The sequence below is a fragment of the Phalacrocorax aristotelis genome, chromosome 1 (genome assembly GCF_949628215.1).
Source record: "Phalacrocorax aristotelis chromosome 1, bGulAri2.1, whole genome shotgun sequence".
In the NCBI taxonomy this organism is placed as follows: domain Eukaryota; kingdom Metazoa; phylum Chordata; class Aves; order Suliformes; family Phalacrocoracidae; genus Phalacrocorax; species Phalacrocorax aristotelis.
In genome coordinates, this window is record NC_134276.1 from 152229527 (window position 1) to 152251649 (window position 22123).

Genomic DNA, 22123 nt, shown 5'->3' on the forward strand with positions numbered 1-22123 from the left:
CCATCTTCTGCTGGAGACCTTACTCCGACCAGTCTGCAGGAGCTTATCCAGCTGACTACGCCTGTCACGGGAAGAAGCACTCTGGGCTCCAACTTCGGTAGAGGAGCACTAGTCTCTTCCGCCGACTCTGATGGATCCAGAATGGGATGTTTCCACATGCTGTCAGCTCAACGCTTTAACGCTTGCTTCAGCTGGCCTTTGCTGAATTCCGGTGAGCTGGGCAGAGAGCAAGTCCCTGGGGAACCCCAAATGTCAGCACCACCCATTGCCAGTAAAGGAATGCCTGACATACAGGCAGTGCCAAGCGAAAGCTCTGTGATTCTGCCCTACAACAGATGTCTATCACAATAAACAGCATCTCCTTCCCTTGCTCTGCTCTTCTTTCCAAATTAAATAGGAAGAGAATTATCTCACACACACACCACACCCCCCTGAAAAAGTCTTGAAGTACTTTTTCAAATCGAAACATGGGTTGCCTGGGCTGGTTCAAACACTAAGGCTAATTAACAGAACAGAGCTGAAGTAAACAGTGGAAAAGTTGTTTATTTTCTAAATAAGTCTAAATTTATTCATTATTCTAGTAAAAAAAGTTTGGATTACAAGTGTCTGAACAGTATAAAAGTACAAAACAGGTTCAATAGATTTCTAATACATTAATACAAAGTGCATGACTACATACAGTTCATTTTGCATTACTACTGGGAATGGAAGAGGTGGGAGGGAGTAGGGGAAGCAGTTGGCAGTTGAAATCTAGCAATAAATAAATAAATACAGAAGAGATGATCCATATCAGAGCACATCCTACCACCAATACTGCAGCCTTAGGTGTACAGAATTACTGATGCTGAAAATACAAATTCAGATGAAAGCAGGTGTCTGTAAGAACAGCTAGGACTCTTGCTCAAGCCCTTGTTAGACATGACCAACCTAGTTATGCCGTTATACAAGCAAGTGTCCTTATATCTATGGTTGGAACTCGATGATCGTAAAGGTCTTCCAACCAAAATGATTCTATGGTTCTATTTGGTTGCAGATGAAAGCAAGGCAGGCAGCTTTGTCCTCCCTTTAGAATCTCAGGGAGTTTAGGAAAAGCAAACTAAGACCAATGAAAGCTCTAAGCTGTAAGGCTGTGATAAGTCAAAGCCCTGTTTCCCCTGATGTTCTCTCCAGACGTTCGCTTACCCAACAGACGGAGAGGAAAAAAAGAAAAAAGCTTTGAGGGTAGAGGCTCCTCTTAAAACCTGCAGATCTTTCCCTACCTATATTTTCATTTGCTAAGCATTCCCATTTCAGGAAGTGAGATTATATGGAAAACCAGTCCTAAGCCCTACCCACCACAGTATTATGCTGATGACTCTCGCAAGAAGGAAAGCTTCTAGCAATGCACTGCAGAATATACCAAGAGTAATAGTAAGAAAAGACCCCCCTCCCCCTTGGAAACAAACAAACAAAAAAGCAGAATTCCCAACTTATACAAGTTAAACCTTCATAAAAGGAACATGAAGCAAGTGGGAGCTAGAACTGCAGCACACTCTTCTGGGAAGCTGCTTCCACCCTACAGTCAAAGAGGAGTTTGAAAGAGCGTCACAATTGTTTGCACACAAGTTTGTCTGGGAATCCATGTAAGAAATACTACCTTTTGACCGTGTATGCAAACAGAGCTGCCTTGATTCAGTACAGCACCCTTCTTAACAGAACTTTTTATATTCAGTATTCACAAAAAGCATTGATCTGGTGGTCGTTTAAACAAACAAACAAAAAACCAAAACCCAAACACAGAGAAGCACTGCAGGGAAAGGGTTCCAAAACAGCAATCATGAATCCAGACCCCAGGCTGCAATCAGATTTTGTCCCTGGACCAGAGCCTGATTTGCTTAGCAAGGGGTTTGGTTCTACCTCAGGTCCAAAACCAGCAGGAAGTCTGGTCTGTGGTCACATGTCAGCTGCACTTGGCCAACAGATAGCAGCTACTCAGTTTTGGCCATCATCGATGTTTTCTTGGTCCATCTCTAATCACCAGTCAGTTACTACATGAAGCCCGGGGTGTCTGCTGCTGCATTAAAAAAAAAAAGTAGCCTCGCATTTGTGTTCAATTCTTCAGTAAATCTTCCTCCTTAGCCAAGGAGGGCAGCTCTCCCAACCCTTCTAAACAGCATTTCATGTTGGGGGCCCTCTCTGATAACTACCACTTGTAGTAGAGATGTCTGCAGTTTACCAGTCTGTGTCACATAGGAGGGGCAAAATATTTGTCTTTGTTACGTCAGTAGTATAGGGTGAGATCTCCACACCTTTAAAAAAATATATATTTATATAACTAGAGAGGTGACTTATAACATTTCTATGTATTAGTTTATCTTATTGACTCATACATGTCTAAGAATGAGATATTTTCTTGGGGATTTAAGGGAGGTTACCAATCAACTTAAAAAAACAAATGCCTTACACCACTGCTTCTTTCAATACAGAAAGATGAACTACATATACTTTAATATACAAAACCCCACCTCATTCACTTGTGAAGCGAGTGGCAGGGGGAGAAGGGGAGAAGATTAGACAACCTTGCAGCAGCATTCAGCTTCGCCAAGTGTTCCATAGCATCTTAAATATTATGTACAGTCTTTCTGAAAGGATACAAACTGGCTTCAGAGTTTGTGGAATTGTAGCAGTAGAACCCAAAACAGTTCTAGGGAATAGTCTTTTGGCAGCATAGCAGGTGTCCAAAGTGAACAGTCACTTTTCTAGTATTTTTCCAGAGAATAGGAGGATCTGTATAACCTTCTGCAGCTATCCAAGGAAGTCACCACTCCTCTTGGGTGGAGATTGCTGGAGATTGTGGTCCTTCTTGTTCTGGCTTTTCAGTGGCAGACTTTTTATTGCTACAGCAAGGTTTGAAGAGATGAGTGTCTATGAGGACTTCACCAAAACGCCCTTTGTAAATAATTCCACAGCAGACCTTTTGCCTGGAAGAAACAGCAGGGAGAGAGACAAGATAGTTTGTGTGTTTAGAATATACAGAATTTACAGAAATGCAAAAAGTCAGTTTGACCAAAACACTACTTTTCTGAGTCTCCAGCTCAGAGGATAGGAGGGAAAAGGCTGCTCAGGAAGAAAAAACAAGTCTCTGTCTAAATCCACAACACCACTTTGAGAAAAGGAAGAAAAAAAATAAAAATACCCAAACACACCCAAGTCTATATATAACTAAGTCTCCCATTTTGCTCCCCAGAGAAGTTTCAGATACACAATCATCTGGGCTGAACTAACCTTGACTACAATGCACTTGCAAACAGTATTTGAGAGGAGGCAGCAAAGTCACAACAATTTCAACAGAGCAATTAGCTAAACAAGGGATTACTGTGTCACAACAGGCAATAAAAGATAAAAAGTTCATCAGCTCCCAGAAAATCTGTGAGTTTCCTTCTGCTCCAGATTTTTTTTGAAAAAATGACTACCATCACAGGTCAAACAAATCAAATGCTGTGTTTTGCTGGCAAGCTGAGAGCACTGTTGTACTGGGAAACACATCACATCTATGGAGCACAGCTTTAAGACAAGGTAATGAGAGTATTATCTGTTACTCCCCAAAACTGGAAAATATTTTCCAGCAACTCTATTAGTATTTAGGGAACTGGAGAGAGATAGGGGAGAACGTCTCAAACTCATGGCACTTCTTTCCAAAGACAGACAGATATTGTATAATGCTTTGTGACTTAAATTATACCCTTAAACAAATTAAGTTCAGCGGCAGCAAATTCCTGAAGAAGCAGAATCAAGCACTGTGTGCGTGAAGTGAATTGCTATCTGCACAGAACACACGTTCTGTTGCTTTTTACCTTTTCCAATATGTGAGATCTAAAAACGAGAAAACTGGTGTTCTGCTGGACCCAGCGCTCATCTCTGTGTCAGAGCCATCGTCAGATTGGTTACTGTAACAGGGCGACTGAGCTGGGGAGGCACTCGAAGTGGTGCTGTGGGCATCGGAATCTGTAGGGGAAAAAATAAATGCAAGAATCAGGACATGCATCTGACAACTTATACTCTTCCTGACTTGTAAAAGGTCACATGTGGATTGGGAACAGAGACACAGACTTTTTTTTAATTAACAAGAAAAACTTAACAACGACAACCCATTTTCCACTTGCCCCTGCCAATTTCAATAGAGAGACTATCTGCCAGCATTTGGGAGACAGACCTTGGAACTAGAAGGGGTTCTTGTACATGGGGGACTGGAAGGAGGTTCAGGATCAGGCTTCCGTTCCTGGCTCTCAAACATAGCCTGTGCATGCCATGCTTTGGACAAGATTGTAGTCCCACTCTGGAATCACTGGAAGATCCTTGGAGATGAAGGGGATCTGCCCTTCAGGCTTAGTACTTCCTCTCACACTGTAAGTCTTCTTTCTTACCCATTCAGTTAAACTCTTGCAAAGCTTTTCTCACTAGTACAATGGGTTAGGTAGTATTGAGCTTTTGCTGGATTGAGACTATGAACTATTGACTCTGTGCAGATGCACACCTTAACACGATATACTAGCCTTTTAGTTATCATCTCTAGCACCTACAGTAACACCATTAGATTAATTACAGCACACTAAATGAGGACATACAAGTTGTTTGGGTCAGGGCCTTTACCGGTTCATTGGAGAACTTTTCCTTCAGGCCAGGTAGGATAATTGAAAGTGAGAAGACCAAGTCAGCAACCGTTAAGAAGCTGGAAGGTTTGCTTTAGATGAAAAACCTAAAGTACCAACATATATTTATAGCATAACTGGCAGATGGCTTTGTTGGAAAGCTATGAAGAGCCTGAGCTTTAGTGGAAAGAAGTTGCCAAGACCCACAGAGGAAGGTGTAAGGAAACTATAAATTCCTAGCATGTTTCCTCTGTAAAGGGAGGCGGGGGGGAACCCTAGGCTAAATAGAAAGCCTGGGCTGAAAAACATGCATGGAAGAAAAAGACTGATAGTGATAGCAACAGAACAGTGCTTCAGGGGAAGAAAGCACTGAAAGTGGCCATAGCACATTACTGAGAGCAGGGGGAAACCTCTTCCAACTTCTGTTTCAATGAGGGTCTTGCCCAAGAAGTTCTTCTTAGAGACATATCATTTAAGCATGGGACATAAGCTACAACTGCCTACACTTTCAAGCCAGGCTCTCCTGGTCCCTCTCGCCGCTTCCCCACCTGTCTCACACCCCGCTCGGCAAACAGCTCTTTCTCTTTATTCCACCCCCTCCCCAAGCCCATGGAGGATGAGGGGCTATGAAAACAGGGAGTACCCAAATGTGTGAGCTTACAATTGAATCTACATGGTGATTCAGCTTGGCCAGTTAACAGTAAGCTATGTTAGGGAAGGCCAAAGTTTTATCCCAAATCTCTTTGGATCCACTTACTGTGCCGCTTGAATTCCTTTTGCAGTTTGCTGATTTGATTGCTCTTTATTCTGCTTCCAGAAAGGGTTTTCATTTTCTTTGGTTTCAATGTTGTTTTAAGACTGGGTCCAGCCCTGGCATCTACCACCTAGAACACAGAAAATACATGCATAATACTTCTGCATCACGCCCAGATACTGCCCTAGTCATGGTACCGGTACTGACTTAGCTAAAAGTGTTCAAAACCAATTTAGTTAAACCAGGGCAGTTCTGTGCACAGGCACTCTTATGTTTCATTTAAATCTGGTTTGTAAGAGGCTGAGTCTGCAGGAAAATGCAGCAATTAGTTTAAAAAGCACATTCAGTTCAACTTTTGCATTCTTCCTATTTTTGACAAATTCAGTTTAGTCAACAACCGTTGTTTAAACCAATACAAGTTCAGGGAAGAGTGTCTGGCAAGAATTTGTCTGGGATTTTTTTTTCTTAAAAATCATCAATTTAGCTTTTGAATAAAGTTAGTGGTAGTAATAACCATAGTTCTGGCTCCCATTACCATCAAGGCTTCCTGAATAAAGATCATAACATACACAAAGAATCCTGATCATCCTCCCACCCCTAAGCCTAAAACTGAATTAGATGTATCAAAACAGAATACATGAGTGGGAATAGCTGCAAGATGCTCGCCACTGTAATTATCTGACTAAATGACATTGATTTATGTGTTGCTTAAGCAAGTCACCTTGCTTGTTCAAACTATTAAAAAAAAAGGCAACCAATTTTGGATAGAGGCCAAGTTTGAAATGTTTTCAGTGTCATAAGAGACTTTTGGACAAAGTTATGAGCTTGTGAAAACAAGGAATTACAAGGTAAGTTAGTCTGTGACTCCATCCTGGGCTTGCATAATCACCATTTGCACGTAAGCCAAATGAAGACAGGTAAGAACCATGTAACAGGAAACACTCCAGGAAGGATTTAGAGGTGCCGAGGGTGGGAAGGGAGAGTGAGGGGGAAATAGCAAATCCCAAATCCTTGCCAGCACCTCCCCTCTCTAGCAGGATGGACTAAAGCAGAGATAAGTTAGTTTTAGGGTAGAGGAAAAATAAATAACTAACGTGATTCCAGTTTTTTTTGGATCCTGCTGGCAATTTTTTCCATCTTTTCACCAAAAGGACACAGGCATTGCAAATATCTCCTGAGCGGGCCTCATGGAGCCTAGTAAAAAAAAAGCAAAAATCACTTTACAACAGTTAATAAAAGCACCCCTCCTGCACTTGATAACAGCAAGAAGCATGCAAATTGATGGAAAATAAGGGTTCTCAAGTTCTGTTTTTCAGGCATTACAATTCATCCGGGGCGCTCAAACACTGCCATTTAAAGACCAGGTCTAACTTTCAGAAAACACTCTTCCATATAGAAATAAAAGGTGTTGTAACCTGCCTCCAGAGGCACTAAAAACAGTCCCATCACCTTCAGTTGGTTTGGTTTTTTGTTTTGGTTTTGTGGTTGGTTTTTTTTTTTTAAAGCAACAAACAAAACTAAACAAAACCCCCACCAAACAAAACCACCAAAACCCCCAACAACACACAGTTCTAGCAGGCTGACTGGTTTGATTTCAGAGGGAGGGAGGAGGAATAATCATATTCCTTGAATGTATATTTGGGAACAGAACTCGGAGATCCAACAAAAGCTTACTCAGCTCTTAACTTTCTCACAGAGCTCCAAGGTTAAGTAACAAATACCACCTAACACACTCCTGCATACGCACAGAATAAGGTTTCAGAAACAGCATTCACTGGAATGACAGCAATATTCAATTCCCTTTAACGAGCTTTCTTCAGAAATCATCTCTACTGCTAATCCACGCTACAAGAAATATGAAGGGGATACACTGTATAATTTTTCAGCTTTTTAAATGGAAAGACTTTGAAGCATTTGTAGATGAATGGGGGAGGCTCAGATAAGCCATTATTTGCTTAGTGTTAAGACTGCATTTTTACCTTGGCAAACATATTTCAGATAGCACAAGACCAAAGGCCCCGGTATAATGTAAGCTGCTTTATGGCAGTTAAAAAAAAACCCAACCAAAAAACCAAAAGAAACCCAACAACAACCCACAAACATGATGGGCCTTCACAGAGTCTTCCCACTGCCAAGGACAGTAGCCAAGAAATATGACATGGAAAATGGTCAGCACCATATTTATGTACAAAAATCCGTAGTAAATACAAAGCAGTATAAAGTTTTGGTTTTCTCCTTTCAACACTTGATAGGAGTGTTTCTAAAAAAAGGGAAGGAGAGGGAAATATTTCTGAAGATTGCAAAGATTTACACATATGAAGTTAAGCACTTGAGACGAGAGCAGCAATACTGATATGTATATATAGCTTTTAGTATGATGCATGGAATTTCCACTTGGACCTAAGGTTTTGATGAGAGGTAATCCAACAAGATCAGAAAGAAAAAGCAAAATAATATCTACTGACAACATACTTTTTTCCAAGGGAAAAAAATTTCATGGAAACCTACAGCATGAACAGGAGAAATTCTTATTGCCTCAGAAAAAAAAAATTCAAAATAAACAAATTAAAAATAATTTCAAGCTATCACAAAAGAATTTGTTTTGCTGCCAATTCAGGGGCACAAACGGAAACAGAATTTCAAAGTTCTTTGGAATTATTTCAAAAAAGTTAAAGGTCCCAGCAGCTGGTACAAGAAATCAGTTTATAGTTTTGCTTACCGATGCTTTCAAGTAACATTACGTGCAACATTACCTCATTGGAAAGAGAATTACTTGATGCTCATTTTCCATCAGGAAAGGTTTCCAATGAGAAGTTTTAGTAACATCTTGATATGCCCTATTTGAACAAAGGCACCACTACCTGAAACAAGGTACTGCGCATATACCCTGCTGGAACTGCTAAATATTTACCCATCAAGTTCTGCTTAACATTCTTGAATCTTCGGAGCCACAGAAAACCTCCATGGACCCATGCTATTTACCATCTTGTGTGGGAGTTTACACATCTAAAGAGCAAGTGCAAAACGCACAGCCTGAGAAGGGTCTAAATCCCTGCACGTGCTGTGAGGTGGGAGAGGCACGAGCCTGACCCTTCACTGCTATGAACTATAGCAGCTCTCCATTGGCAGCAACAGCAGACTGACAAAGAAATGGTACCGTACACAGCAGCCGAAGACCCAATCCTTCCTGGCCTGGCCAGGAATGTTGTGAGGAAGCTGAAGACAGCCTTCCCCCAACCACCCACCTGTGCTAGCCTAATCTTTCAGTCTCTCAGAGCAAGAGGGACAGCACATCAGGTTCACAGCCCCAGGATCACCACCATGACTGACCACAATGTTGACTAAAGAATCTTACCCAAAACAATTCTGGAAATCCTTTTCGTAACGTTTGCTGTCAGTGAAACGAGAACTGGAAGACTTAGCTCTGCAAATACAGCAGCCCTCTATACTCCGATACATCTTCGGTTTGTGAAAGCCAAACATCTTTTCCTCCTAGCTGTAGCCTGTGAAAACAAACAGGAACTGGTGTTACTTACCACTGTTAGATACTGAAAGAAAAATCAGGGCAATTCACTGGGCAAACCAGAAGTAAATCGTAATTCAGGATGGGAAACTGCTAGATTAGGCCACTCCCTATCCTGTGTTGCCCTAGAAGAGCAGATGCACCTAGAAAACACTTTCTTCCAAACAAAAAAAAAACCAACAGCTGGAATATTAAGCAATACCCAGCAGGACTCATGACAAGCTCATTTACTGCACAGTTCTACTCTAAGGGCACATCTACAAGAGCACAACCCAGAGCTGTGAAGACAGCTGCCTTGGCTAATGAAAGCCCTATGTATGTGGCAAAACAGGCTGCAGGACAGGCTGCGTCAACCTGCCCGAGCCCCTGGATAAGCAGTTGGCAGCTGAACCCTGGGTCACTGGAACTACCTTGTCATCATCATCAGTGTTTGCTGGAAACATCCCTGCCAAACTTTGTTGAAAGTGAGTAGGAGTCATTTTAAATGAGCTACAGTCATACCTCTAGGCTGTAGGGCAGACATACCTGAAAAGCCGCTCTAAAGAAAGCAGGGTGGAGTCCCACCCAGCCCTCGATGGCCCTGTCTGCGCTGCAGGACCCAGGGGCACTTCTTGACTCTCAGGCCTGTGTGAGCATCCCAGCTCCATGTCAGCTCCATGTCAGCACAGGCTCAGTTCTCACCCGCCTGCCTTCCCCACCCTGCTTTCCATGGGAAGGAAACCCAGCTAGAGAAAGGCCGGGGAGCAGGACCCTGGGGCACATTTCAGCATGCGCCTACCACACATCCCAGCCACCTCCAATGACGCCGGAGCAAAAGGTACTCCATTTACAGGGAAATTGTTTCTTCTTAACCACCGGCTCTGCAAACTCAGCACCAGCTCAAAAAGCCAAAAGCCATGCTGCTCTTAGAGGTCTGCCTATCCTTTTCAGTACACCTGGGCTGGGATTTGCTGTCGCAGCAGGTAACGTACAGTGGAGGTGTTTTCCAGGTAGAAACTTTTAAAGTTAGTTACAAGTGGATTTACAGCAACATTTAGTCGCCACAACAAAGACCCCTTCAACACACGATGTCCCCTCCACCAGTTCTCCCCAGGCACCAGTTACCCCCCAGGGCAGACTCCTGTTAGGCACCGTCTGACATGGCATGAGAAGCTGTCAGAGCAAACAGAGCTCCCACAGCACTTCAAAAAAAAAAAAAAAAAAACCAAACCAACAACTAAGCAAAGCCCATGCTTTCCTGGCGCTGGGCCTGGACACACAGCAAGTCCTCACAGGCCACACAGCATCTGTCTTATACAGGTGGGGACCATTCCAAGAGGTTCTCTTTTGAACAGACTATGGTGCAAGATTTGCCTCAACCACCTGCCGCAGGGAGCGAGCAGCCACCTCTGCTGCTGCTTATCACACACAAATTGCTCAGAGAAGGGACAGGCCACCGGCTGCAGGAAACTCCATGAGAAAAGGTACCCACTGGTGAGAACTTCTGCTTTTAAAAAATTAAATTAGATGGAGCCATGAAAATAAAAAGATTTCTCCCCTCTTCCCTTAACAAAAGGCCAAGTCATTATATTCTTGTAGAAGCTAACAGAAAACTACCTCTCCCCCCCCCAATACTACTGAAAGACACAGCAGTCAGAACTTTTGGGAGAGCAGAATCTCCATCACTTATGGGCAAGTCTGGTGAGAGGGAACTCCTGGTCACTTTGCAGTCCCAGGGACTGCCAAGTCCCAGCAACCCAGCTTGGGTTACTGGTGAATGTATGTGGCATCGGGATCTGTCCCCAAATCTTCCACCTGCAGGAAGGTAAGGGATGATAATTCTAATACCCTCCAGGGGTAGCGAGAAAATTAACCTGAAATCTTCAATCTACGGCACCAAGACTTGCCACATCATTACAGCAATAAAATAATTTGAACAGCAACTGCAGGCGAGGTCAAAAATAGGTGTTCACAAAATGGCCATACCTAGCATTGTGCTTACCGTACCGATGACAGAAATTGCATGTGAAGCAAAAAGATCCTGTGCATTTGCGCAGGACCAGAGCAAAAGCTAGTGAGGCACCCAGGCCTAGTCACAGTCCTCCACACAGATGTAAAAATACAACCCCCCACCTCAGAGGGGAAGATCAGAGCATGGTGGCTATGAAAAATAAACACACACGGTTCCACGCAAGGTTCCCAGGCTCCTGAGAACAACAGAAGAGCTAAGATTTTATCTAATATTGTTGGTTAACACTCTTACACTAAATCCATTAGGGAGCCCATATCCAGCTGAAGGTGCACGTTTACATTTCAGTCTAGCATATTTAATACAAGACCACTTGGTGCCCACTGAGGTTGTGTCTGTGGCAATTACTACTACACAAACATGTAGAAATACATAAATCAACTCTCCAAACAGCTTGTCTTGAACAAACCCCTTGCAGAGCCTGTTGACGGCAAGAGACTTAGAGATCGAGGGGATAGGTCTTTCCTTCCCTCCTGTCCCTCCTGTCCCAACTCATGCTGTTTGCCACAGTGCCGTATTTCTTCCTTCTTCGTGTACATTTACAGCACAAGGCGCTCACCTAGGACTGGGTTCTCGCAAAGATGATTTGTGCAAACACCCAGCAAAGTCACCCCAAATGCTGCCAGGCTTCTTAGCAGGCTCATTGCCCCCTCTATTAGCACAGCATTGGCCTGAAGGCCAGGAACAGCTGTATGAAGTAAAATAAGGTATCCCACTAGTGACCTGCTGAATGGGTTCGTAGACGGATAGTTAGACTCAGAACTACTCTCTGCTTAGGTATGTTTTCAGGGACAGGTAGCAAGTGAACTTGAAAGTACAGCCAAATCAGGTTAGTATCCCATGACTGTCAAGACAAATAAACAACAGAGTGTCTAGGCAAACACTCAGGAGCATGTATTTTGTTTCTTACCATCCCACGTGCTCCTTCAAGAGGCAGTCTCTTGAGGACACTGTGTTTAACAAGTCTCTGGAGATCCAACAGCACGTTCACCTGGGAATTTCCAACTACCAAACAGCTATTTCAGATTTTGCTTGACTTCCCCAACATTAAGTTTGTGGTCTGGTGCTTTTCTTTAGAAAGTCAAAGACTAACTGCAGGCACAAAACTTAAGCAGCAAGAACATCTTGACTGTTACAGGGCAAGGCACAGAACTGATCTCAACAATTTGATTCAGTTTCTAAGCCAGTTTCTCCCAGAAATCCAGACACTGATGAGATGATCTCTGTCACCAGCTGGTATTTACACCACAGGAGAACAAGATGCATGTTTTACAATTAATGTTCTGGCAAAGGCTGGCACCAGAACATGTATATTCTGAAAATATTTTGTTTTGCATCATTACTGCCATTCTCACAGAAGCAGCCTTTCAACACAATCTTTTCAATAGAAGGGAAACTAGTGCCATCTGTTTCCCACTTGATGAATGGTCAGCAACGGTATTACCATATATCATGCCTGAATGGGGAAGAGCTAGTAGCAAAACCACAAGTAAAACAGATTTCTCTGACAACTGCATCGAAGTGCAGTTATAAATGGAAGGCATCAGTCCAGTTACACATTTAATCCTAAACAGTTGCCATTTGACCATTACACACTAAATATTCTGTCAGCTGGAGAGCTTAACAGGTAATGTAGAGGCATTTTGAGTCTAGAAGTATTTATCAGCACTGCTAAACTTAAAGTTCCATCTTGGCTTCCATTCTAAACCATATTTTTGCATCTAGTGCTGGTGTTGACACTACATTTCTATAGACTTAAGTGTACTTAGAAGTACACATGACCAGGCCCTTGAAAAGGTTTAACTTGAAAGCTTTGCAATTTATATCTCAAATTAGAACCAGGGAGTTGGACTGCCAGCTACTGTACCACCTAAATCTTAGCTGTGAAAGTTTAACCGCGTAAAATTTGGGACAGATAAAAAGATAGCGAGTAGGAACATAGCTCCACAGAAGTTAAGAAGCATCACAAAAGATAATTTTGCTAAATTTAAGCATGTTATTGAAATCTATGACATCTTTTAAAGCAGCAGTGGCACAGAAGTGAAAAGGACAGCTCACCAGCAAAGAATCAGAAATTCTACTGAAGCATATTTGTCATTCTGCAGAAATAGAGATTTACCTGCACTAGTAGGAGAGCAGTATTTCTCCAAGTCAGGGGCAAAGTCCTCCTCCTCCTCCTCCCTGGTCTCCCTGCAAAAGGAGAAGTTGCTATTCCCCCAAGTTCCGCTTTGAACAACTGCTTTAGCAACTTGAATGGACTCAGGAAAGACTGGAGGAACAAGTTCTCTCCATCTTTCTGCCCTCTTACTTTTGGAAAAGCAGCACCAAAAATAGAGACTTGTATTGGAAAAAAAATCTGGAGTCAAGCAGAGAACAGCAAAGTAGGTGGGGAATAAAAAACCCACAACCTGCTTATTACATTTGTGAAAGGCTGCTACAAAGCAGCATGCATCATACGCGTGTGAAAACAGTTTCATGCTTTCATTACCTGTCGGGACTAGAATTTGGTGCTTAGTTTTCTTCACGAAATTGAATCTGATGAGCTAATTTAAAAGGAGGTATTGCTTCAGATGCTCATTAAGTTTTCAAGTTAGGGAAGAACTTCTGAACTCTCTTAGATTTTTAAAGTAAGAAAAGCTGAGCCACTTTCGTTTGTCTTTCCAGATTCCTTTTGCATTCTTTCTGATCACTCAAGAATGAAAACCTTTTATAATAGGAAGGAATTCCTAGAAGGCAGGCATGTCTCCCTTTGTAACACAATTATCAGGCCAGTCGGAAGGAACTTGCTCACCTGCTTCTTGCAAAGCTGAAAGAGAAACATTCCCTGGGGTTATGGGAGAGCAGAGAGATGCCAGTCCAGCTGCTCAATACCTTCCCTCTCTTCCCACCTCCTCACTCTGACCCTAGAGCATTCACCTTTTGTACAACCCAAAACTGCCAGTACATTATCAGAGAGGAGGAGAACTGCAAATAATCTGATTTCCCCTTCTGTGTACAAAACAGCCTTGGCACAGCCTCCCTGAAGTTAGGCTACAGAAAAATACGATCTAGCCTACATATGTTGATGCAGCGGGTTCCTGTCCATAAAAAAATCTCACAATATTCACATCTACAGCATTTCACTGGAACTAAGAAACACAGCTAAAATGGTATGTTGTTTTTTCTCTTTTAAAGTAAAAGAAACAAATGCCTTAATATAGAAAGAATATACATGCTCTGGCTCCTACATCTGCAAGTGCATACACCCAGGCACGTGCACACACACGAAAAACGCTTCCAGAGCTGTCTATGGCGCCAGAAGCAGAGCTGCTTGTCTCACTAATAAATTCTTGGGCCTGTCCCTCTGCTGAAATAAATTGCAATACCTCTACTGAAAAGTCAACTGTAGGACGGAGAATTGTACATGAACAGAGGAGCTGATCTATATCAGAGACTCAATGTAAACATACCTCCCCCCTGAGTTTACATGCTGCAAAAAGCAGCTTTGGAATAGAAGATAAAATTGGACCCCAGAAGGGCGTATTTTGACATGCCCAAAGCCAGAATGTTCCAAAGAAATAAGAAACCAAGCTAAGTGGAGTAATCTGAAAATGTAACTTCAGTATTTGTAAAAACATTTTTTCACCATCGTCTGTTCTTATACCTCCGAACAGAGTGACTAATTTCCAACAACCATAACCTTAGAATTGTGCGTACCGTACACTCTTCTGGTCCCCTATACCCTCAGATTTTCCTTCCACTTCCCTCCCTTTCTCTACCCTTAACAACTTTACTTGGAGGAAAGCTGTATTGGGCCACTACAGCCCAGGCACATCTGAATGAAACAGCATCCTGCAGAGCTTTCACTTGATGAGCTGAGCAAAACTAGTAAAAGGTCAAAACTACATCTTCAGGAATCCTTCCTCTGCCAAAGCAAGTAAAACTCACTCTTTTGCTGGTAGTCGTCAGCAGCTACCGTTGTGCACTCAGTGCTGCAGTGCAATCTTAGCACACCTAATGCAACTGGCAGCAGCCATCAAGCACATATCTTAAAAAAAAAAAAAATCAAACTAGACATTTCTTTCCCATGTTTGAGCCTCCACAGCATCCTGGCTGGGTCACAAGCTGTTCTAAGTGAAGCTTTCAGAAGCAGTCAGGTCACAAATGAGCCTACTTACCACTGAACTTCAGTGGGAAATACACACCTAACCCATTTAGACAGGAGAAGTGAAAGGCTAAGCCACTTGGGTGTTCCTCTAAATTGCCATGCGGTTAGTGCTCCAGAAGGGATAGGCCAAAGCATGAAAACAGTAATCAGTAAGATTTGCATAGGGGAAGGAAAAAAAAAATCCCAAACCTGTCCCACCTGCAGACATTCCATCTTGAAAGAGGACTTCTCCCCCCCCAAACTCCTGTTGCATAACTAACACCATGCTCAGCCCGATCAGGAGCCCTGCATGGAAAGCCTGGGATGTTCTCAAGCTGGAGTTCAGCTGCGATGCTTATCTGAGTACAGTCACTGCAGCTGTGATGATGCTGCTCGCAACCACCTGCTACTGAAAAAGCATCACAGACACTTGAGATCATGAGACACTGAACAATATTTTGGGGGGCTTTTTGTTTGCGTGTTTTATAAAGAAGGTGACATACCTGATGGGGACTTGAACAGAAGTAGTAGTGAATAGCTGAAGTGACTTAATGAAAAAGGATACCTTTCCACATCCTTAAGTAACATTACTGGTCATTTTACTTGGACTTTGGACTGAGCACGTTCTACAGAAATGCAAAAGCTTGAGTCATGAAATGGAGTCCTGCCCATGCGTTCTGCATAACCACTCAGTTTTCAAGCCCCAGCTCACTAGCTTCTTTCTGTTAAAAAGCAAGTGCTACAAGGGCTGCCAGTCCGGAGGAGAATTTGGTTGTCAAGTAGGACTGTGTGTGGCATGTCGTTCATCTGATTGTGAAAGACGTACAAAGCATCAGGCGTTAAGAATCAGAGCAAAGCAGAGTTTGGTGACACAGAAAGAGCTGTTCAGCGTGAGTAAGACAACAGACGCTCACAGTTTTAATGTTTATTTTTAACCCGTGCAAGTCTGTCAGCTCTTTTAACATCATCTTCTACTGATAAGTCAGTGATGTTTTCTTTTTAAAGGAAAGGCTGCAAGTGTAGGCAATTAGCTCCTCTTTGAGAATCTCTGGGCTGGGAAAGAAGCAAGGAAGAATTTTTCCCAGAGGCTCTGGCACTCAATCCCACCTACTTTCAGTGGGAACTGGATGCTGCATGCCTGTGGGTGTGTTTGAAAAATCCCATGACTTGTTAGTTGCTGATTTTCTACCACGGACCACAGATCCCAAGAAACCTGGAATTCACCTGGGTGCCAAAGGAGTTCAGTGTCCACCGGTGCCAGCAGAAAGGCCTCCAGTTCACTGTCTGAGTTCGTGCAATCTTTTTCTCTTTATTTAAAAAAAAGCCACAAACTACGCAGAGAATCTGGCTGTGTGCAGACTGGGGAGAAGGGGGTTTCCACAGCACACACCCTGCACACAGCTGACAAACGGTCTCACCTTTGGAAGCAAGCACACAGCAGTAAAAGGGTTCGCTAAGGGACCGCCACCCTCCCGGTTTGCCTTGTAAAAGGGTTAAAAACTGATGTCTCCACGGCTGTCAACCTGCCACCTTCCACCAGCGCTGAATTAAAACTCAAAATGAAGATGACAGCATTACAGTCAGGTTGTGCTCAGGTACATTACTCAGTCTCCACCACAGCTGCGATGCTGTTGACGTTCTGGGCTCAGTGCAGGGCACCGGGCCTACCCCTCTCCTCTCCCCTCCCCAGCCGAGCGGGGACGGGGCAGGGGCCCTGCTTTCAGCCCAGCCGAGGACACACGTGCTTTAGCACAGCAGCAGGTTGAGGGGCAGCATCCCGCACCAGCTGCCTACGGAACTACAGCGCTGAAGCGCAGCTCCGAACTTTTTTTTTTTTTTTAAACAATTGTAATGATTATTTAATGATTTAGTCCAAAGGACTGCCCGGGACTGGTAGGGACAAGGCTTTTTGTAGGAAGAAGCGGGGCCGTTCCCGCCAGGAGAGCCGCCGGTGGAGCTGGGGGAGCCCCGGGGCAGGCGGGATCCAGCCCTGCTCGCTGCGCTAGGGCACGGCCAAGTAAACAACAGGTTTAGCAGGTCCCTTTAAATCCCTTTAGCTACAGGCATCCGGAGATGGGTGTACGAGAGGAGACGGCGACTTTTATCTCGTGGAAGTGCGAGAGCGACTAGCAGAATTTCCCTGGCCCAAAACTGCAAGTTTCAAAAAAAGATAACAGTGATGAAGTGATAAAAGATGCCCGAAAAGGCAGAGTCCGGCCGCGCCGCTGCCGCAGCCCCCCGGGACAGGCGCGGAGCGGGAGGCGGCCGCTGTCGGCCGAGCACCGCGTGGCGCGGGTGAAGCGCCGGCCACGGACACGGCGCCCCGCTCCGCTCCCGCCCCTCACGGCCGGCGGCTGGGGGCCGCGGAGGCGCGGCAGAGCCGGGAACAAAGACACCCCCCTCCACGGACGACCTACTTTCGCGGGCGGCCCCGCCGGTCAGGTGGAGCCGCGGGAGCACACGGCCGCCGCCGCCCCCCGCCCCTCCCCGGGGCTGCCAAGCGTTCAACTCGGCGAAAGACGACTAAAATTAAAAATAAATGAGACCAGCAGAGGAAGGGGAAGGCGGCGCGCCGGGGAGGAAAGCCCCGAGCTCGGAGGTGGGCGCTGCGAGGCGGCCCCCGGCGCTGCAAACGCCGCCCCACCACGCGGTCTCGGTGCAGCCGCCCCATCCGGCCCGGGGAAACTGGGGGGGGGTGGGGGGGGGGGAGCGGCGGGAAGCGGGGCTCGAGCCGCAGCACCCCGCCGGGCACCCCGACCCCTGCCCCGGCAGGGTGGCGGTACCCTCCCGCCGCCCCCGGGTCCCGTCCCCCCGCCGCCACGCGCTGGTTCCTCATGGCTCGGCCCTGACGTAATTCAAACATGGCAACAGTTGCACTTCAAAAAGGCCGTCGCAAACCTCCCGGCAACGCGGACACGCCGCGGCGGGGGCGGCACGGGTCCCCCCACCCCACCGGGACCCCGACCCTGCGGCAGTCCCGGGGCGGCCGGCGGGGCTCGCCCGCTCGCCCACCCGCGCCCTCGCACACCAGCGCCGTGCGCGCAGCGTGGTACTAAGGGGAGCGCGTGTGCATCCCAAGTTTCACCACCCCTCCAAAGTCCTCCAAAAAACCGGCAGCCGGCCGCTAGAGCACCACCGTCCCCCGCGGGACAAGTTTTACCCCCACGTCCCGCTCCGCGGGGCCGAGCCCCCCCCCCCCCCCCCCCGCCGTGCGGACAAGCGCTTTCCCCCGGCGCCCGCAGCACATGCGAGCCCTTTGTTTTCCCCGCAGCCGGGCGCTGCCTACGTGCGGCGGCGGGGGCACGCTGCCCGCCCGCCCCGCTCGGCTCCGCCGCCCCGCAAACCCCGCGGAAGGCAGGAGCTGAAACTTGTTGGCGCCGGGCGCGGGCAGAGGCGGACGGGGACGGGAGCGACCCTCACCCGCGCCGCGCTGCGCGAGCGGCAGGGCGCCATCGCCGCACCGTCCCCACGCCGCGCACCGGGGCGCCCGCCGAGGCCCCACGCCGTGAGCCGTGCGACCGGCAGCACGTGTCACGGCAGCTCACAGCCGCGCGTTCCCCACCCCCCACCCCCTCCCAGGGCGCGCACGGACCCCGACCCCCTCCACCGATACTAGCGATAGCCAGAAATAAAACCAATTGCCCCGCTTTCCCCCCGTGAAACCCCGGCGCGGGGAGAGAGGGGTCGCGGCCACCACCGAGCCCCCCCCGCCCCCCCCCCTCCGGCACCAACCTGTGGGCGCCCGCGCTACAGGTGTGCGGTGCGTGGCCGCACCTGCGCCACGCGCTCCGCACGAGGGGGGGGGAAGGGAGACAGACGCTCGGCTGGTGGGGCCGCGCCGCCCTCCCCGGGGGCTGGGGGTGGTGTGGGGGGGGGGCTCAGCGGTGCCTCCTGCCCGCGTGGCGCGACTGGGCAGCCGCGGCCCGGGAAGGCGCCCTGCAGGGCGGCATCGCCGGGCAGCCCCGTTCCCCTGACCCGCTCCGCAGCCCGGGACCGCTTTTGGAGTCAAACCGCCGGGAACGCGGCTGCGCTTCCTCCTTAAGACTTGGGGATTTAATCGTAGGTTTTTTAAGGCGTGGGGTGGGGAGTCAGAGCTCTCGGGACGCGTTTCTCCCCGCCAGCACATCCTTCAAATTCCACTAATTGAAGGAAAGAGGGAAAACGCCGCGCGCAGGAGCCACGCGTGTCAAACTGTTTCAGGCGGCAAAGTCTCTTCGCCGCGGCAGAACTGAAGGCAGGCTTCGGGATTCACCTGCACTTAACAGAAACCACCGGCTGCTGCTGCTGCTGCAGGAAAAAAACACCAACCCCAACAACGCAAAAACAAACAAACAGCCCCGGTTTAAACCTCCCGTCCCCTCTCGGCTGCACTTTTCCTCCCGACCCCCCTAAGCAGAAGGAGAAAGGAGTCACTCACCGCTGCGCTGCGCCCGCCAACAAACGTGCCGCTCCGCGCCGTGCCCCCCACCGCCGCGCGCCCTCCCCGCGCTCTGCCGGCCAGCCCGGGCGGGCGCGCGAGCCCGCACCCCCCTTCACTCCTCCCACCTCGGCGTCCGCCGCTCTGCGCATGCGCCGTTCCCACGGCTCCATTCTCCTCAATCGAGCCCTCTCTGCTTTGCGCGCCCCATTGTCCTTTTAAGGGAGAAAGGCCGCGCGGGAAGCCTGGGAGGAGGGAGGTGCTGCCCATTGTGACGGCGGAGGTGACTTCACGCACGCGGCCCGCTTCCCCCGCCCCGCCGGTGGGCGGGCCTCGGCCCCAGCACCGGCCCCCGCGGGCCCGCCCCGGGCACCTGCCTGCGCGGCGGCCCCGCGGGACGGGACGGGGCGGCGCTGCTGAGGGGCCGCTCCTCAGCCGCTGACGGCGGCGGCCGGCGCCTCTCCATGCAAAGCCCTGCTGGGTTTGTACCGGAGGCACCGGCGCTAAACCTCCGTGCACTCGCGGGAGGAGGGTCACGACCTCCGGGAGTCGCGGGGAAGGCCTTTTGCTGGTCTGGGGTTGGTTTTCTCCACGTAGGGTTCGTTTTAGCGTGCTTTAAAATACCATCAGTGGCTCATGCAATTTTTCCTCCTGCGTCAGAATGACTGACTGAAAAATTTGCATCATCACAGCCTTTGGTTCATGCTCTTTGCACAATATAGGAAGAGCTGCATCACAAAACAGGTGGTGGGTGATGCTGAAATAGATCTCCTTTAAAAACTAACCCTGTCAGAAGGAGTAGCATGTGACATACAAGGTAACGCTTAGGCAGTTCTGACTTAGCACTGCTGCAGCCTATAACTAGAATAAAACCATAAGCCTGCTTAGACCCTGCCAGGCTTTCACTCGAATGGAGCTTGAATGATGAATGCCTTCCTTTGAACTATTTGAAAGATAAAAAGTTTCCCAGAGAATGGACATTCGCTCAGGCATGGTGGGCAGTTGTTGGTTAATACTAAAAAACATTAAAATAATGGGGATGAGTGTTTTTATAACAAAGTGATTTTATCCCGATAGTGACCTCTCCGGTCTGATCCTAACTTAGGCACAGATTTAGCAGCCCACCGAGAGCGCTTGCTGAAAGGATCCTTTTGCTTCCAGCAGCGGCAGGAGCTAACCGTGGGGGATTTCCAGGAGAGCAGGTCAGCCTGCTTTTCCTTACCTTAGTCTGAACACTTCACATAATCTCTACTTGCTTGTAAATCCTTGGTAATTCTACACCCTCTCCTTCCTCAGTGCTGCAAAACCAGTTGATTTGGCCACGGAAGGCAGGAGGATTTCTCATAAGGAAGTCTCAAGGTTTATCTGTGACGTGGGTTTGGGTTTTTTTTTTTTTGTGAATGATCATAGCGTGCTGCCTTTGTTACCAGTGCTTCCTTCTAGACACAGCTAAACCAAATCACATTCAACTTGCGAGACACAAGTGTACTTAATGCTGAAGACTTTCTTAAAATACGTATACAATTTTACTGGTTTTAACTAGTCTAGGGAACTCTACCAGCTCTTTTAGCAGCTTTCGTTTGCATATAACATGTCTGGTTTTACCTCCCTCTTCTTTTTGATTTGAGGGAGCAATTCTCCCAGATTTTCTCCCATTTTTTTCCTATTTTAGCTTCTTCACCCTCTCAGGGCCTCTCAGTGACATTCATTTTAGTCCAGCGCCATCTAGTACAGCATTTAAATGCCTAAACGAGAATGAAATGGCATTTTCAAGGAGAATCCTCATAGGTATCAAGCCACGTGCTGCCTCTCAGCACCCAGTTGAATAAAACTGATCTCTTGGTGCCTATCATTCGCTGCCCTCCCTTACCACCATGCTGAACATTAAGGGAGTGGCTCAGGGTAGGCTTTGATTGCATACAAACCAGGGCCAGGGCAACTGATTTCACGCCTTTATGCCCTTATGCTCCAAATCTTACGCAAGCCCCAAAGCTCAGTGGAGAACGGAGGCTTCTAACTTACAATAATGATAACAGTTGATGCTGTAACCTGGGAAGGACTTGAGTTGCCAAACACTCTACTGCTCTGGCCTGCGAACAGCTTGGCTGTTCCCGCCCTCGCAGAGGTAAACAACTTCTATCCATGGAAGTCCACGTGGCAATGCAGAGATGAAAATCATGGTCAAAACCTTCATTTCTGGAATGTCTCTGGTTCCTTTGAAGATTTGCTGATGACGTTTCAGGGCTACCGTACAACTTGACGGTGGTTTGAGTTCTCTTTTTTGGCTGATAGCCAGCTTGCAAATAAATAAAAGGCACTTAAATAGCTAACGAGCTTTCATCAAGGTTCCTCTAGACCCTTCCCTTTGAGCAAGCCACTTGTTCTCCCCACACCATCAGAGGGATGCCTCGTCTGACCTCACTGCATGGAAAGAGGGTGATGAAAAATAGCCCCAAACTTGGAAAACAAGCCTAAGGAGATTAATTTGGAAAATGCAGGCGTCTGAAACAACGCATGCACCTTTAAGCTCGAGGTAAAGCCTCATTTGACAAGGCTGTTTTAAAAAATTAAGCATCTTCCTTTCCGCTCAGAGCTTGGTATAAAGGAGGAATATGGGCTTTCATGGAGATCACAGGTGGCCTGTGATACGAGCTTTAGACCAGAGGA

General features: G+C 47.2%; 1 protein-coding gene across 8 annotated transcripts; it reads right to left on the bottom strand.

Annotated features, from left to right (window-relative positions):
- Window positions 1-518: 518 nt before the first annotated feature.
- Window positions 519-19714, bottom strand: SINHCAF (SIN3-HDAC complex associated factor). Of its 8 annotated transcripts, none has more exons than XM_075116449.1 (9): window positions 19457-19506; window positions 14841-14940; window positions 13402-13719; window positions 13033-13103; window positions 8738-8885; window positions 6477-6576; window positions 5386-5512; window positions 3834-3984; window positions 519-2960 (listed from the first exon to the last, which is right to left on the bottom strand). In XM_075116449.1, the coding sequence occupies exons 5-9, from the start codon at window positions 8863-8865 to the stop codon at window positions 2798-2800; spliced, it is 669 nt and encodes a 222-aa protein (XP_074972550.1). In that variant the 5' UTR covers window positions 8866-8885; window positions 13033-13103; window positions 13402-13719; window positions 14841-14940; window positions 19457-19506; the 3' UTR covers window positions 519-2797. The 8 variants fall into 8 exon arrangements, with proteins under 8 accessions (XP_074972550.1, XP_074972559.1, XP_074972565.1 ...); XM_075116458.1 differs by lacking the exon at window positions 19457-19506 and adding an exon at window positions 16264-16703; XM_075116464.1 differs by lacking the exon at window positions 13402-13719.
- Window positions 19715-22123: the final 2409 nt, after the last annotated feature.